Here is a 17,377-nt window from a genome sequence, read left to right as displayed (position 1 = left end):
ACAAATTCATTATTTTAAAGACAGGACGCCAGCCTCGCTGACGTCTCTAATGTCACTTGTTTCAGTAAGTTCCAGATATTTTAAAATGAAACTTCAAGTCTTCTAAATGTTCTTGTATTTCTCGAAGGTTCTTTATGCTCCGCACTCGCTGAACTCTGCAGTCTGCTGTCGTGCGTCCAGACGTCATATTTAAACCAGAATTCAAACATAGTCCTATTCTCTTTGATTTCGTTTTACTTTTAACAATAGTAACGACGACCAATAAGGTGTTATAATAATTGATGCCAGTTATTTTCATGTTGCATCCGTCGTTGAAGCTGCTTGCGCCGATATATATAATCGTTTGAAGAGGTACTTAACTGAAAACCAGTTCCTAAGTAAACGGCAATATGGGTTCCGTCCAAAGTCGAGTACTCTCTGAGCTGTTGTAGACTTAATTACTAAAATTAAAACTAACATTGATAAAAAGAATATTACATTAGGTATCTTTATTGACTTAAAGAAGGCCTTTGACACAATAAGTCATCAAAAACTATAATCCAAATTATGTAACATTGGCGTGACAGGAACTGCCTTAGCGATGTTTAAGTCATATTTAAAAAATAGACAGCAAGTAGTTAAAATTAATAACTTTTCTAGCACCTCCCAAAATGTGACGTACGGTATCCCTCAAGGATCTATTCTAGGACCCTTATTATTTTTAATTTATATAAACAACATAGAAAAGATAGGATTAACTGGCCACCTTAGACTGTTTGCAGACGACACTTGTCTTTTTTATTTCCGTAAATCTATTCATGAAATTAGAGTCAATGCAAAAAATGATCTAAATTTGATAAATGAGTGGTTCCAACACAATTTACTAACAATGAATACTGCGAAAACTTAGAACTTAGAAAGATAAGGATTTGTGAGAGATCGCATATTACGAATTTTAGGAATAAATATAATCTTCATATTGATAATGTAAGAACTAATTATGGTAAAAAAACAATAATGTTTGAGGGAGTACAGCTGTTCAACAAACTACCAGATGAAATAAAACTATGTGATAGGATAGGGATGTTTAAAGTCAAACTAAATAAATAATAGTTTAAAAAAACTAAAAAACACGCTTTTTATAGAAAACCGAACTAAAAAATAGAAAATAAATTTTAATAAATTTAATTTAAGAAAATAGTGTTAAAAATTTCAATAAATATAAATTAATAATAGTGATAATAAAAAAAAATATTTTATTTTAAAAAACAGCGTGGGGTGCATGGTGTCAATAGTTATAAATATTTTATTGACAGATATGAGTAGAGTGATTATCATTTAGATAATATCTTAAAAGGCACCCTACGCTTTTTTTAAAATAAAGTACATTTTTTTTTTTATTTACACTATTATTAATTTATATTTATTGAAATTTTTAACACTATTTTCTTAATTTAAATTTATTAAAATTATTTTTCTATTTTTTAGTTCGGTTTTCAATAAAAAGCGTGTTTTTTTAGTTTTTTAAACTATTATTTTTTATACCATAATGCTCGGCCACATGTGGCAAAACCAGTCAAAACTTACCTGGAAACACTTCAATGGGAAGTTCTTCCCCACCCGCCGTATTCACCGGACACAGCCTCCTCCGATTACCACTTGTTTCGGTCGATGGCGCACGGTTTAAGCGAGCAGCGCTTCCATTCTTTTGAAGAAGCCGAAAAATGGCTTGATTCATGGATTGCTTCGAAAGACGAGTCATTGTTCCGACGGGGGATTCAATTGCTACCAGAGAAATGGGAGAAAGTGGTCTCTAATGATGGACAATACTTTGAGTAATGTCATTGTAAGCATTGTATTTTAAATAATTTTTTTTTGAAAAAAAAGACAACAGCGAGAACTTATTCAAGGTCCTATTATATTATTTTCATTTTTCTGCGGTTAATTTCTTTTTACATTCCACAGCTGTAGAAGGTCACTCGTAGAAATATGTCCTCGTCTGAGTGAACTCAGAACATATGGACGTCTCTTCCACAGTAGACTGTGAGAGACGCCCGCGGACTCTTCACGACACAACTATCATAAAAAGGAAAATGATCACACGATTCTTAATAACTAGAAATACACTTGTATCAACCGTGAAATGAAAGCAGACAAATGTTTTCGAAAAAATTTATTAGTATCAGTAGTTACAGTGGGGTGTTCTGTTCATTATACTGTTTACGATCTGATGGCGGGGTCGACCCTGACCCCGCCAGGGAACAGACCTCGCGAAGGAAGCGATGCGAGTTACATACATACAGAGCTTACTTTGAGACGTTAAGTATCACACGGACGCGGGCTGAGTTAACGAAGCGACAAATAAAACTAACAACGTATATAAATTCCATTTCAGATGTTATGTACACGATGCGGTGGCTGGCGGCCGGTAACAACACGCCGACTACATTTTCTTAACTAAATAACAAACATTAATATATTTGGTAATATCTTCACGAACAAAACACGAAATAGCTAACGAACGGACCGAGGCGTGCGCGCCGCCGACGACTTACGACTTCTTCCTGGAAAGTTAAAACAATCATGATCAGATAATGATGGGGACAACGGGGGGGGGGGGGGGGTGGTGTGCGTGTCGTCACTCACTGGTCGTGGTTATCGGTGTCGGAGTCGTCGAGCTCGGGCTTGGTGCGTCTCTTCTCGTAGACCAGGATGATGGCGCAGAGCACGAACACCTCGGCGCAGATGCCGAGGAAGGGCCATAGGGCGGCGTACATGTCCTTGACCCGGAGCGTGGTGGTGGCGGGCAGTGTGGCGTCCGGCGCGCTGCAGCGGTAGCGGCCGGCGTCGGAGCGCGCCGCCGCCTCCACGGTGAGCACGGCGCCGGGCGCTCCGCCCTCGCCCGAGCCCACTACGGCGCGCGCCCCGAGCGCCGCCGTCACCTCCGTGAAGTTGCCTTCGTCGTCCGAGGAGTTGGAGTACCACCAACTGACAGGCCGGTAAGGTTTGCCAATAACCTTGCACACGAGCTTGAGCCGCTGCCCCTCCACCACGTTGGTGTTGGCGGGCACCTTGAGATGCGGTCGCCCGCGCACCGCCCAGCCCTGTGTCTCGCTCCTTCCCGCGACTCCACACGTGTAGTTGCCGAAGTCGTCCTCCAGGGCCCGGGCCAGTCTCAGCTCTGCTCCTCCCTTCTCTAGCACGTAGCGGCCTGTCATCTCCCACACCTGCTCTAGGGCCGTACCGTTCTTAGTCCTGAAACGCGATCATCTGTTTATATCATCATCATTCAAAAAGAAGATCATGTAGTCCATGAGAGGATCTAAGAACTATTCGGTCGTGACGTCACAGCGTGGTGACGTCATGAGATTGTTGCTCGGTGTCGCTATCGCGGCCGCCACTGCGTCCTCGGAGATTACCGTGATAAGGAAAAGATAACGGTGCGGACTAAAACATTATGTAATAATATAAGGAACACGCGGCTCCACACACTCTCTCGCCATGAGCCCGGAAGAGTTTCATGGCCTCGATGTTAATATTTAATTGAGTTTAATGATGAAAGTCCTTTAATACTTAAACATTAATGAATGACATGACACAATGACATTCATACTAAATAAATAGTCTCGTTAGTGTTAACAGGCACGAGGCACCTGGCGGCGGCGGCGGCGGCGGCGGCGGTGGCGGGAGGGGGGGGGGTGTTAACGGCGTAAAACAAACTTTACAAAAAAATTGTTAAATTCGAACAATTCTTCAATGTGAATTTTTTACTTTTACAAATATACAGGAACCGTTCAAGGGGACCGGCGGCGATACTAGCTATCGGGCCACTTACACTTTTGAGTTACATCACATGCAAAAACACAGACTACCCTCTCACCAGACATATGCGAGGCTGTTCTCGTTGGGCAGCGAGCAGTGCAGGGACAGGTTACCGCGCACGTCGTACAACAGCTCTGCGAGGTCCGAGGCCCCGGCGGCGGCGGGAGACACGGGCCCGGCGGGTGCGGCGGGGACGGCCTCGGAGGCCGAGGGAGACACAGACACAGGGGCGGCCGACTCCGCTGAAAACGAGAAAGACCAGTCTTGTCAGAACGACCGCCATCACGCGTCCTCCACTAGCTACATGGCCTATGGCTAGCCTCATGATGGAGTCATTACTACACTCCTACTACGATAAAAGGAAGCAGAGGGAAGCCGTCCGTGTGTCACAGAACCATTGAAATAGTGTCTAGTGACTCCTCGGCGAGCGCGAGGCGCCGGCGGCCCTCGTTCCAAGTATACAACTTGATATATCTGATGATATCTACTGTTCAAACTTTACAAATCTTTGCATTTCATAACAGAAAGTCAATAAAACGGAGATCTATAGTGACGACGCGGAGTGCGAGCTCCGTCCAACTAACGTGACATACAGACAATACATATAGTTAACCAAGCGTTATGAGTACAGTCGATTAACTAACTAGAGTTAAATAACATAATGCCAAAATTTTACTTATTTATAGAAGTTAAACAATTATAAAACAAAGAGAACTATTTTTAAAGCGAGTGTGAGTTTGGTGACAGATGACGGGGTGTTGGTAAGAAAGTTGAAATAACGTGAAGTATGAAGAGACGCGGACGAAGAGAACAAATAGCTCTATTGTACTCGTCATACAGATACTATCGCATCTTGTAAAACATTAATGACATACACAATAATAAACAAACAGACATATACACTAACTACACGCGATTACAACGACGAACGACGTTTGTTTAAGGATTCAGCATTCGGCGAGACCTTCACGGCCGCGAGATGTTTATCATATATTAAGAGCCGGGGAGATAAATATCTTCATCTTAAAGTGACGCCGACTGAACGCCTGCAACCTGTTCCTAGTTCCTACAAACAAGGAAATCAAACTTTGAAATGTACTCTCAGACACACTCATACATGACAAACAAAGGCGTTGTGAGTGAAACGGTTTAATATCTTAGTACAGCAGCAGCGGCAGTAGTGATCTAGATGAATGTCAGCTTTGTTAATTCGTTATTTCCCCGTCCCCCTGCGGCCCCCCCGCGCTCCCCCCGCGGTCGTCCGCATCGCTTTGTATCGTTTTGATGTTTATCTCTATAACAGTAGAAGCAGCCTCACGAGCACCGGGCAGCAGGCAGCGGGCACCACTAATGGCCGAAACATGGACTCGGATCGATGTCTACATTCAAAATGCCGGCGGACATTAACAAATTTAAAAATATATACTCTGTGAGGGATGAAACGGAGCCTGTACGCTTGAGGACGTCTTTCTTTAAAATATTCTTAGTAACATTTTACTGAATTCGTGCTCATCGGAATTCATCCAAAAGGATGACAAATATGTATTACTTTAATACAGATAAAATATTTACGACATGTTTTATCCGAGCTCCTGAAGTTACAAAACGGGACAGGTGTTTCAGAATATCTGAATAGCATCCCCGCGGGTAGTTACCGATGTCTCCATATATAATACAACGACTTTATATCAACACGCAGTGAGATTTGTGTACTTTGACGACATTTCTCGTCCTCAAAAACCTAGATTGTTTTGTAGAACTTATTTTTTTTATTATTCTAAAGTAAGAACACCTAATTAGAGAGCTAAAAAATTTATTGTTTTGTTAAAGTCTATAAAAGATATGACTTGTTTGCATTCAAGTGAACGGAGACGTTGAGAGACTGGCTCCTTTAGAGGTCGTTTTATGTGAGCGAGTTACGAACTAGAATGCGGTCATCGGCCCGACCCCGACGGGAATACGATCTCCCCTCAACCCCCAACCCCACAATGACCACAAACGTATGAGAAAACCTTGAAGAATTATAACATTACAACGCTTCCCTTTATATGTTACCGCGACCTCTCGGATACGGTGCGGACGCTAAAATAATACATATAAATTATTATAACTACTAGTATCACATATTACTATAATTCGACTAACTACACAGTGAGATGCTAAAAGAAACATGATCTATACGGTCCTACAGCGAACAGCTTTGAAGAGAACTAATTACAAAAAAAGTAACAAAATATCGACTGACAAGCGCTACTTCTCAAATAGAGCCATGACATTAAAATAAAATGGACAGCGTCTACAGAGGAGCGGCTGATGAGAAACTACCGCTGAGACTCCTCTAACACAACGACTAGACTACAGAGAGGACGAGCAGACGGAGTGACGGCGGAGTGACGGAGGGTCACCGCAAGGAGCCAGAAACATGCTCGGCCTGCACCGGGACCAGTACCGGGGAGCACCACGACGCGCACGCGGTGGTCGCGCTCCCGGCTGCAAGTGTAGAGGCCGGCGTGGTGATCGCGGGCGGCCGGGGCCTGCAGGCGAGCGGCCAGCCCCGAGCCTGCTGCCGCTTCGGGGGCCGCACGCAAGTCGGGCGGCGGCGTGGCCCCGTCCCTACGCCACTCGGCGCGCTGCTCGGGCCGCAGGCGACACTCCACCGTCAGCGGAGCCCCGGCCGTCACAGTCACTCGGCTCTCCTCCCCCGCCGCCGCCTCGTTCTCTGCGCACGGTGCCATAACGCTCCATCAATCCTCCTCCCCCCCCCCTAGTGAGCTACCCTTAGACTGCCCTTGGAGCAACTCCTCACTATTCCTTGGTCTTGGATTACTCTTGTGTCACACTGATGGTGAACTTTCAAAGGGATCAACCTCATTGAAAAGATTGAATGATAATTGAATATGCCTTGTCCCATTTTCATTAATTAAGGTGAAGCCACTGCTCCATTAATAAATATGTTTAAGTGAATTAATATAAATTTTGTTGTGAATAGTTGAAACCATTACATGATATCAAATAACCGTCTATTTGATTTTAAGAGACTTAACATTATATAATTGTTAAGGTAAAAACCCTGAAACTCAAACAATAGTTCTTGCAGAGATAACAGAACTGTTAACAAACAAAGCATATTGCAGTATTCTTATTTCTTAGTTTACTTAAGAGATAAAGCCGTCTTCCACTTCAAGAAACACACATTTCTGTTGTCTGACATTTAACAAAATAGTACTTATTACTCAAACTATTGGACAATTTAATTTTCCAATTTAAAAAATAAGTTATTTACTTTAAGTGTGGATACTTTAGTCCTACTTGAATATTAATAATTGTTTTAATATGAAGGTGTATATAGGAGTCAGTCACAGTGAACTTATCAGACCTCATATTAATCTATAAATCATATCACTCACAATATATTACAGATAACTGCCTCGTTGTCCTAATTATTTCACAAGACCTGTCCTATTCTTAATAAATAAGTAACAAAATGTGTATTGAGTGTTATATTCTGTATGTATTCAAATAGTATAAATAGCAAGGTTACAAGATTAAATTCCCTTTTTAATGGAGGCTCTTATAAAAAGACGATATTGTTTGAATTTACTTATAATTTTATAATCCCCATCATTAATTAAGACGAGATGCAGCGATGATCAACATTTTGGTGCATTTCAATACAATGGAGAAGCGACAGTCAACATTACTAGTACTATGACATCACCCGAGCCCCAGAACTACGACATTATTTTATTGACCTACAAATATGTATCATGCAAATAGGCTTCCACAAAGTTCGGGACAAGAAAAATTATCTAATTTTTACTAAAGGACAAACATGAAATCTAAGAAATAGGTAATTTACTTACTCTGAGCCTTCGACGGAATCACACTTGCTAAAAATAGAAGCGCCAGCGGCATCAACAATGTGGCTCGACCCATGGCTGTAGATAGCAGTCCTTCCTCAGAGACAAAGAGCCGTCAACTAAGAAAACTCAACCGATGAACACGAATGGATTATTAATTATCTCTTTGTACCTATCAGCAGTGATACGCAAAATGGCGTTCTCTACTGCATTACGCTGAGACTTGAACCCATACAAGTGACAACAATACTGTCACTGTCAAAACTCACGGAAGTAAACCATAGACACGGAATTAACCATAGTTCGAGAGTTAGCACAGACTGAGCTGTCACTCTTCACAGAAAAAATATATATAATTAAGCTGTATACTCCATTGATATTGTATCTGTAGTAAAAATATGCCTATTGAATCCCATAACTGTTATTCTAAGCAAACAATTTCCACATTTGTAAAATGTTTCATGTGATCAGTCTGACGAGGAAATAAACTCCTTTTTCTCGCTACTATATTCATAGAAAATTACTTTATCTCGACATGAAGAAAGTAAATTAACTAGAGGATTGTTTCTTTTATATTACAAGGAATAACTGCGAGCAAAGTCCTATATTTTCAATGACACTCATCTACTGTATTAAGGATATGGAACAAACAAAAAAATATATTCAACATATAATTTATTGGTGAAGGCGGCGGGCGACGGGCGACGGGCGGCACGAGACCGGTCGGACGTGTTGCAGTTCGATGATGGATCTCACCGTTTGTACACTTGAATCTCAGCGTGTTGCTCACCACCTCCGTGATGCACTCCGCCTTGGGCTCCGAGATACTATTCAACGGGTAACACATACCTACATAACACGCTCTAATAAATAAAAATTCAACACGGACTCTTCAGAATCTTCATGAGGGGATGAGGACTCAAAATCTTCTAATACATGTTTCCGAGCACACGATCCTTCTACAGTGGTCGTATAGAAACGGATCTAACGCAGGCGTCGGAGAGGGGGTTGCCGGGCATTCCCATCAGGCCCACAGGCGAACCGTGGCGTCCCACGAGGCCGTGGCCAGCGCCGTGCCGTCCGGAGACAGCGCTACGCGGGTGACGCGATGCTCGTGACCAGTCAGGGTACCGACACGCACCGCCCGCAAAGCGTCCCAGGCGCTGGCCGTGTAGTCGCTGCAGCCCGCGAACAGAAGCCGTCCGCTAACAGACCAGTCCACAGAGTTGACTCCGAACAGCAGACTGTCCTTGGCGTAGCGAGCCACCTCGCGGTCAGCGCGCAGGTCGAAAAGACGACACGAGGAGTCGTCAGAGCCGGAAGCCACCGAGTCCCCGACGGGTGGTAGCGCACGCTGTTTACGTCTGAAAGGTGCGTGTCGAAGGCCTGCACGGCGTGGCCGGAACGCATGTCCCACACGAGCACGGCGCGGTCGCAGCCCCCCGAAACGAAGGCGTCTCCCATATCCGTGGGCGCGAGGTCCAGCGCCATCACATCGGCGGCGTGCGCCTGGAAGCTCTGCAGCAGCTGGCCGGACTCTACGTCCCAGAGCGCGCAGGTGCCGTCACCGCTGGCCGTGAGAAGCTGGCGGTCGGTGTTCGGGAACAGACAGGCCGACATGTAGGACGTGTGTGTGGCCACCGTCCGCTTGCGCGCGGCGGGCTCCTCCTCGCCTCCCAGCGGGAACACGGTCACCTTGTTGTCGAGACCCCCCGCGGCGACCATGTTGCCCGAGGGAGCGTACGCGCACGCCATCACCCACGTGCTGGGCATCGGGATAGTGAGCTCCTTGGTGGCGGTGAATGCGTCCCAAATTATCAGCTTCCCATCCTGAAGGAAAATAGCTTATTAATTTAAACATGGATATGTAATTGTATGTGTAGCCTAGAATTTTTTTTAAAAATTGTATGTCATGTTTTACATTCTATAATAAAAAAAAATTGTCTCAAAGCTGACTTCCACATTATGAGGGTCAAGGTGCCACCGAGCAGCCTTTACAAAAGAATATACTAGGATTACTACTATTTACACAGACAAACCAAAAGTTGCAGACTTTGTTTTATTGAGTAAATCTTTAATAGAACAATGTACAGAGATGTGATGTTGTCAATGTTGAGCTGTAATAAATTGGTAATAATGAGTGAAACAATCAAGGGCAAATATTTGAAAACAAGAAACATTTAAAGTTGTAGCTGAAAGTCATCCCGTTGATTCAATCTTAACAAATAGGTGATTAACTCAGTTGCATTGTTGATATGACTTGAATGTATGATGATGATTGTTAGGAGACATGTATGTTAGTGTAACTGAACCGACCTGTGAAGAAGACACAATGTGTCTTTTGTCAGGAGACCAGTCAGCACAGAGGACTTTGGCTTGGTGGCCCTTGAGCATACGCCTCAACTTTAGTGTGGGAAAGTTTATAGTTTCCAATCTTTCAGCCACAAATGACACTGAAACCACAAGAAGTTATTATTGCAACTACATATATATACATATATAAATATATATATACAGTTATACACAATATATCATACAAATTTCTCTCAATGTTTAAAAGTCTGAGAATCATCAGAGGCATGTGATTGGATGCAACATGAACATAATTAAGAAATATATTTGATTTCGAGATAATAAAACCTCTTCTGGTTAGTAGATACACTTTATATATGTTTATAATATAAAAAAGCATATTCAGGGGCCACAAGGGCCACTATTAAGAAAAATATATTTGTTAAGAAATGTCCCAATTAGCGTGACTACTTTATGGAACTCTAAAATATATCATTATTTAGGTGTCAATATATATAATCGTTAACCAATGTTTAAATGTTTTGTTTGTTTGATTCTTAACAAAAGGCTACGTACAAGAAGCGTCGTTTAATTTCTGGCGTTCCTCTTCAAGCTTCTGTTTCAACGCCTCCACCTCTCGTAGCAGAGACTCAAGAGTCTCCTCGGGGCTGGGGGCCACCGCCGTGTCTGCCGCCATCGTTTCCTCGTCCTCGACTTTACCACCGCATACTTAATACTAATCACTTAATTATCTTGACAGAATACAACATCGGGAAAATATGATCCGTTTGTTAGGTAGGCTTTTCTAAAAACATTTTTTATTGAGTATTGAATTATTTTACTTTAATCCAAAAACTTACTACAAAGTACAGTTCTCCAACATTTATCTCAAATCTGAATCAATAACACTAGACAGGCGACCTGTAGATTGTACCACTCCATAGAGTATATAAAGAAAAGTCAGTTACGTAAGTTTATAGAAATATAAATATTAAAATTTTTATAACATAATAGATAAATATAAATATATTTTACTTTAATGATTAAAAAAAAAACGTACTTTTTTGAGAACGTTGCTTAATTTTTAATCTTGAATATTAACCTCGTTTTGACATTTTTGACAACATCCTTCTCCAAACGACAGTTATTTTAAAGTTGTTAAGTGTTTAACTGTATAGTTAAGTATTATAAAGAAACTTTAAATATCTCAAAATGAGTGCCCCCCTCCATGTTGAAGTAATACAGAAACGACAAAGCCGGGCTAGTAAGGAATATATCAAAGAGATTGTTCATTCTTATTTAACTAATTTTGTGTCTTTGACTCCAGGAGCTTCAATAGGAAGTCATGAATTTGAAGATAATGTAGAGCTTAAAGAAAACGTACAGTGTATAACTTTCTGTGATGTAGAACACGAATCAGATTTGGCTATGACAGAGTGTGAGCTTTTGTATCATATATATACATTAGATAACTTTGGAGCAGAAACGGACACGATGACTGATGCCGCATCGGGAGAAGAATTAGCAGCTGCCGATGTGTGGGCACTGCCTACGGAAGAGTTTCATGGTCTATGGGAAAGCCTCGTGTACGACTCGAAGCTCAAAGAAGACACACTGCGGTTTGTAGAAACTGCATTCGAATTTGCCGATCGTGGTGTAGACTCAAACGTGATAGCCTGGAATCGCGTCGTGCTGCTTCACGGACCGCCGGGGACGGGCAAGACCAGCTTATGTCGAGCTCTAGCTCAGAAACTAGCCATCCGTCTGGGAGATCGCTTCCCGCGAGCCCGCCTCCTCGAGATAAACGCTCACGGACTGTTCAGCAAATGGTTCTCCGAAAGCGGCAAACTCGTCGCCAAACTTTTCGATCGGATTCGCGAAATAGTAGAAGATCGTCGCCTCCTAGCGTGCATCCTCGTCGATGAGGTGGAGTCGCTGGCGCACGCTCGACGAGCCGCCCTCGCGGGTCTGGAGCCCTCGGACTCCATCCGGGCCGTGAACGCCATCCTCACGCAGCTTGACCGACTCAAGAGACATCCCAACGCGCTCGTGCTGACCACCTCCAACGTCACCGGAGCCATCGACGTCGCGTTCGTTGACCGCGCCGACATAAAACGGCGCGTGGGCCCGCCCTCGGAGCGAGCCGCTTATGAGATCCTGCGAGGATGCTGCGGCGAGCTGATGGCGCGGGGGGTGGTCGCACCTCGCGAGCAACTGTTCGCCCTGCGAGTGTTAGAGGCTGCTCGCTTCGCGGAGACGGAAGGGTCGCGAGCCTCGCTGGCGCTGTGGGCGGCGGCGCGGGCCTCGGCATCTGCGGGGTGCTCGGGCCGCGCTCTGCGCCGCCTGCCATTCCTGGCCCGCGCGCTGCACACCAGAGGAGAGCCCTCACTGGCCGCGTTCATCGACGCCCTGCTGGCGGCACTACAGCAGCAGCTCGCCGATACCAGGGCTCTCGAAGACGACGCTCGTGGGCCGCCCTAGGGCTGGGGTCAGTGGCGAAAACAGCCTCCTACGGTCCACCGTCACTAGTTTATAGTTTTTGTGAGAAAAACTGACTCGAAAAGCGCATGGTGTAAATATTTAAGAAATTGTTAATTATTATTATTATTAATAATACTGTATCTATGTGATAGATGGTCTCCATCAAAAATGTTAATTAAAATATTGCATTTTAGAAACATTTTTGTCATTTACAATTTAATTCCTTCTTACCAGCTTGAGTTTGTTTGTTTGAGCTTTTCGACTATTTCTTTGGACTAATAATTTCCTTTCCTTTCGGGTGTATGTGGCACGGGATATTTCAGCCCCATATATCATTCTGCCATTAGAGAAACGAGCCCTACTGTATATTTTATCTAAATCATATAAATCATTTTTATATTCGTGACCCCGAGTCGGGACCATCTCTTGAGTTATATAACGGCGACGGAGACCGATGATGTATTCTAGAGATATCATTTCGTAAATGGTTTTCGAATAAATATTATTAAAAATACAAGACTTCATCAGCGGCTTACAAATAATAAGGACAATTTTAAGGATGTGTTTGTGTGTTTTCAAACAGACTTTAATTTTGTATTCACTCGACGTCGAGGATCTCGAGGAGGGAATCCGGTCGTTTACTGCACGACGATCAAAGACGAAAACAAAAATGACAGGAAAAGATTTATTGAGGAGTCAGCGATCTCGTCCGATGATCCAGAGCATGTTGAGTCCGGCTCGTCCGAGCGAGGTGCGGCCGAGCGCGGGCGGGTCGAGGCGCGCGGCGGCCGCAAGCAGCAGCAGCAGCGCGTGCAGCAAATTGTTTCGTCCGCGGCCCACCTCCAGCGTCTCTGAGCCGAGTGCCAGGGCATAGTGCGGCGGCCGGGCCGACACCCGTACCACGGCCGGCACCCCGGGCCGCCCGGGCCGCCGCACGGCGCTCCGCTCCAACACGTGCTCGGCGCTGAAAGGTCGCGCGCCGCCGCCGCCCGCCAGCTGACCGTCCAGGTACGTCGCGAATAAGTGCAGCACCAGCTCCGCGTCCGTCGGTTTCGACGGCTCCCACTCGGACCCGCCCGCGTTCCACTTGTACTCGCTGAGACACCCGCCCTTCGCCAACTCTGAAACGTGCGACAGCGAATGCGATATATTATAGCGGAGAACCGGGTAAGAACCGGAGACGGCGGACGAGAGTCGTGGCGCACCTCGGAGTCTGCGGACGACGTAGCGCAGATCGGCGAACGGTTCCAGGAAGGGCAGCAAGGCGGCGAGCGGCGGGTGGGGAGGAGGACGCAGAGCAGCCAGCGCCCGCAGACGGCCGGGCGGAGAGCGACCCTCCAGCAGAGCGCCCGTCTCCAGCAGCGCGGCGCGGGATAGGGCCTCGTCCGCCGCCGCCAGCTCGCGCACCACCGGCTCCAGGATAGTTACTTGAATCCACTGTTCTCCCGAAACATAGGGGACGGAGTGTAGGTAGTCTCGAATATTAACGAAGAGAGAGATATAAAGGAACGGTGGATCACCAGTCGCAGGTTGAGGTTCCACTGCGTCAAGCGCTGCGGGTCCAGGTCGAGGCGCCACCACGGCTGCGGCGACCCCTGCGGTGAGCCCTCCTCCAGCTTGACGCCGCTGTCGACGGCGGACAGCTGGTAGGGGGGCGGAGCGCCACGGGGAGCCGTCGGTGACACCTCTGCAGCGGCTGCAGCGCTGCGCTCGTCACACCGTCTTTTAGAAGGCAAAATATAAGTAGTGATAACGACCGTTGAAAAGAGTAGAAACGGTTATTTTAAAATTTCAACTAACCTCAGGTAGTTAGCCAGAGACTCTCTGTCAGCTATGAACTGGTCGTGTGTGGAGTCGCGGTGGACTGGCGACGGCGGTGTGCAGGGTGCTGGAACGGGAGGCGAGGGAGGAGACGGCGGGGCGGAGCGCCAAACGCGGGGGGACAGAGACAAGTCCGCGTCCGAGCCTACCCACGGCTCGCCCGAACAGGAGCTCTCAGCCGACACGGCCCCGGAAACGTTCGATTTCGTCAGTATAAAAGACGAATCTATAGTTTAAATTGAAGAATATGAAAAAAATTCCAAACGCTTAGCTATCAAATAAAAAGTTATGAATACCCAAGTCGGCCGAGGACAATCCTAAAAGTTTCTGTTGCTGAGGAGACAGCGGCAGTTTCGGTTCTCGGGAGGGCGCGAGGCTCAAAGTGTACTGTATGAGGTTAGCGGCCAACACCCCAGCACACAGCAGCTCCACATAGTGAAGTATGGACGTGTAGCCGGGACACTTACATGACCTGGAAATGCAAAAACAACATGTGATGCTCACAAGTATTGCGTTCAGAACACCCGGGGTTCTGAGCTACACTGAAGACATTTTATTGATTTTTGAATCTTATAACATTCACAAAATATTAAAATGTGTTTCAAGACTTAAATTGTTCATATATATTTTGTTTTATGTTTCAGACATAATTATTTGTATGTTTCACATCAGCCAATATTACAAACAGGATATAAAACATATTAAAGGTATCACACCAGGTCATCTTAATTAGTTGGCGATCGACCTGTCCGATTCTTTATGACTTCGAGTCTAATGAGAAGGAATTGCAACTTCGTAATGTGGGAATGAAAATAGGAAAGGGTTGAAATTAATTTTAAGAGAACTCATATTGTTTCTTTAATACAAACTTTATAATCATTGCTTACAATTCTCAAATGACCCACACAATTACTCTCACTCTGTCTCCTTCTATTCCCCCTCCTCAGGAGCATTGAACTTTTAACACAACCTTGTGGGAAGTTCCACTTCAGTATCTTTTGTTAAGATCAAAATTATCTGAAAACCTAAGTTTCACCTCGATATCATTAACATATTTTTATTGAGATGATTCAGTATTGTATAAGAATTGAATATGACAGATAGTATTATTGGTCTATGAGTTGACAGGTCATGGTCTAGAATTTAATGTTTATGCTAAAGGAGGCATTTGAGCAGACAGCCTACCTGATGGAGGTAGTACCGTTGCCCATGGACATCTGCAACATCATTTTGTGAATGTGATGCCACCCTTGAGTGGTGAAGAGGGAGGGGGAAAGAATGGGAAATAGGAAAGTTCAAAGTTTTTATTTAATTTAATAAATAAGTTTAGTTTAATAAAACATAGATTGTAAATTTCTCTCTTTGATCAAGTCATGTCATTTAAAGAGTATGCTCCGAATAAAAAGCACAAACAGACATTGACTAATCTTGTTAAAAAAAAGAGATTTATAAGGTATGCATGTCTGTCCAGGATACGTCTCCAGGGACATTCATACATTTTTTATTAATTTTAAAGTATTAGAGGGATCCATATAGTTGAAGAATCAACGAAGAATTGTTGGACCAAACACAAGTCCTGTGAGTTTGGGGAGTTCTTTGAATCTATACAAGTTTCTGAATTACAACCTAATTTAACTTCTAAACCTAAACTATGTCTTATTTTATATTATTCGGTCAGTAAGTTAACCGTTAAATCGTTACAAGTCTCTTTACAATAGGTTAATTCTTAAAATTTCGAAAATATTTAAAGATCTACTTACAAGTCATACACAAACACGAGCAAAAATACTGCATTAACGATGATCCATTTCAATGATTGCGAACGTTTCTTATTTGTTAAATTTAAGTCGATAGTCCGTTGAAGAAGCAAAGAATTTGGGCTTGACGACCTGCAATGAAATAAAAAACATAACCACGATTCACAATTCATTTTGTTATACTTATGTATAACAAACTTACATATTTAAAGCGGTTTAAAAGTTAATAATCGGGTAATACAGTTACATTATCAAGACATGACAAACAGTAAAGAAGACAACATCTTAAACAAAATTTTGGCGGCGAAACACTATACACATGATGCAAAACAATACAATACCCAACTGCTAAATGTTGAATGTCAAATTATCACTTATGACATTGTCAGTTGTCAGTCTTGACTCTTCAAATTCTTTAAACGGCGCGAATAGGGAAAAAATCGCAATAAAATTATTAATAGTATCGTAATGATTAGAAATCGTAATTTAATTCTCTTAGTGATAATAACTCCGTAAATCTTCAAACCATTGCTTAAAGAAATATAAGAAAGTAGAATACAACATGTAGTGTTTGAACTAGACTTTTTATTTCATGTATAATTAGACATAAATTGACAAAACGACTTTCTGAAGCTGAGGGTTTGAACTACCCTTTATTGAAGTTTCTTAAACTTAATGGAACTATTTTGATTTTGTAATTACTTCAATATCAAAACAATTATTCTTGAGTATATAATAAAGTCGGTAGAGATGAACAACTGTTTAACACTTAAAATTAGATTTCATTTTCTATTCTAATGGAAAACTTTGTTTGTTTGTAATGAAAATAAAGACGCTTAGAATTGTTACCCAATAATTAATTATTTTCCAAAGAGTTTTATCAACATAATATACCTAATATTAAACTTTAGTATTTCATTGTTAACAAAATTGTCATTGAAATCATTAAATAACTTAATTTCAATCGAGATCTTAGAATAGTATCCCTACTAATATTAAAATGCGAAAGTAACTCTGTCTGTCCGATTGTGCTGAACCGATTTTTATGAATTTTGGTGTTGCGATATATCATATATGGAACCTTTGAGAGAGACATTTGCTGCAATTTATGCCGATTCTGAATCCTGAATCCCGAATCACGATTCCGACCCGAGAATTACAAGAGTGGAAGCATGAAGTGCAGTTCGAGTTCAGTGGCCGTAGTGGCAGATAACAACTCAGTTCACACGGACGGAGTCGCGGGCAAAAGCTAGTAACTAATAATTTATTAACATACTAGGAAGTTTTTCTATATAAGTAGGTTTTTTAAGGTGCACCTGAGAGGCCAATACCGACGAGATATTAAAAGATTAGGGACGGTGCAGG

General features: G+C 43.4%; 4 protein-coding genes across 4 annotated transcripts; 1 reads left to right on the top strand and 3 right to left on the bottom strand.

The window, feature by feature from the left end:
- Positions 1-2,137: 2,137 nt before the first annotated feature.
- On the bottom strand, positions 2,138-7,934 carry LOC116771932 (basigin). Its single transcript, XM_061528181.1, has 5 exons — positions 7,665-7,934; positions 6,251-6,520; positions 3,860-4,043; positions 2,626-3,234; positions 2,138-2,543 (listed from the first exon to the last, which is right to left on the bottom strand). The coding sequence occupies exons 1-5, from the start codon at positions 7,735-7,737 to the stop codon at positions 2,531-2,533; spliced, it is 1,149 nt and encodes a 382-aa protein (XP_061384165.1). The 5' UTR covers positions 7,738-7,934; the 3' UTR covers positions 2,138-2,530.
- Positions 7,935-8,319: 385 nt separating this feature from the next.
- On the bottom strand, positions 8,320-10,898 carry LOC116772155 (guanine nucleotide-binding protein subunit beta-5). The gene is given in 4 exon segments (XM_032664229.2): positions 8,320-8,999; positions 9,002-9,491; positions 9,978-10,114; positions 10,530-10,898. Coding segments are annotated over 4 exon segments (1,062 nt in total). The 5' UTR covers positions 10,651-10,898; the 3' UTR covers positions 8,320-8,685.
- Positions 10,899-11,085: 187 nt separating this feature from the next.
- Positions 11,086-12,520, top strand: LOC116772198 (pachytene checkpoint protein 2 homolog). Its single transcript, XM_032664302.2, has one exon. It carries the CDS (start codon positions 11,166-11,168, stop codon positions 12,432-12,434), a length of 1,269 nt encoding a protein of 422 aa, XP_032520193.2. The 5' UTR covers positions 11,086-11,165; the 3' UTR covers positions 12,435-12,520.
- Positions 12,521-13,105: 585 nt separating this feature from the next.
- LOC116771944 (transmembrane protein 209) lies at positions 13,106-16,382 on the bottom strand. Its single transcript, XM_032663954.2, has 7 exons — positions 16,215-16,382; positions 16,016-16,144; positions 14,552-14,727; positions 14,235-14,481; positions 13,955-14,156; positions 13,640-13,871; positions 13,106-13,555 (listed from the first exon to the last, which is right to left on the bottom strand). Coding segments are annotated over exons 1-7 (1,413 nt in total). The 5' UTR covers positions 16,217-16,382; the 3' UTR covers positions 13,106-13,130.
- Between the last annotated feature and the right edge of the window lie 995 nt (positions 16,383-17,377).

Source organism: Danaus plexippus, assembly GCF_018135715.1.
Source record: "Danaus plexippus chromosome 16 unlocalized genomic scaffold, MEX_DaPlex mxdp_23, whole genome shotgun sequence".
NCBI classification, from domain to species: Eukaryota; Metazoa; Arthropoda; class Insecta; order Lepidoptera; family Nymphalidae; genus Danaus; species Danaus plexippus.
The sequence above is the reverse complement of the archived record's forward strand: the minus strand, read 5'-3'. Positions and strand labels throughout refer to the sequence as shown.

Coding starts and splice junctions, on each gene's coding strand:
- LOC116771944 (XM_032663954.2), bottom strand. Junction 14,728..16,015: donor CTCGTGTTTGTGTATGACTT/GTAAGTAGATCT, acceptor TTGCATTTCCAG/GTCATGTAAGTGTCCCGGCT. Junction 13,872..13,954: donor GGAACCTCAACCTGCGACTG/GTGATCCACCGT, acceptor TCGGGAGAACAG/TGGATTCAAGTAACTATCCT.
- LOC116772198 (XM_032664302.2), top strand. CDS start 11,166: ATGAGTGCCCCCCTCCATGTTGAAGTAATACAGAAACGACAAAGCCGG.
- LOC116771932 (XM_061528181.1), bottom strand. CDS start 7,737: ATGGGTCGAGCCACATTGTTGATGCCGCTGGCGCTTCTATTTTTAGCA. Junction 6,521..7,664: donor GATTCCGTCGAAGGCTCAGA/GTAAGTAAATTA, acceptor CACCGTGCGCAG/AGAACGAGGCGGCGGCGGGG. Junction 4,044..6,250: donor GCGCGTCGTGGTGCTCCCCG/GTACTGGTCCCG, acceptor TCTCGTTTTCAG/CGGAGTCGGCCGCCCCTGTG.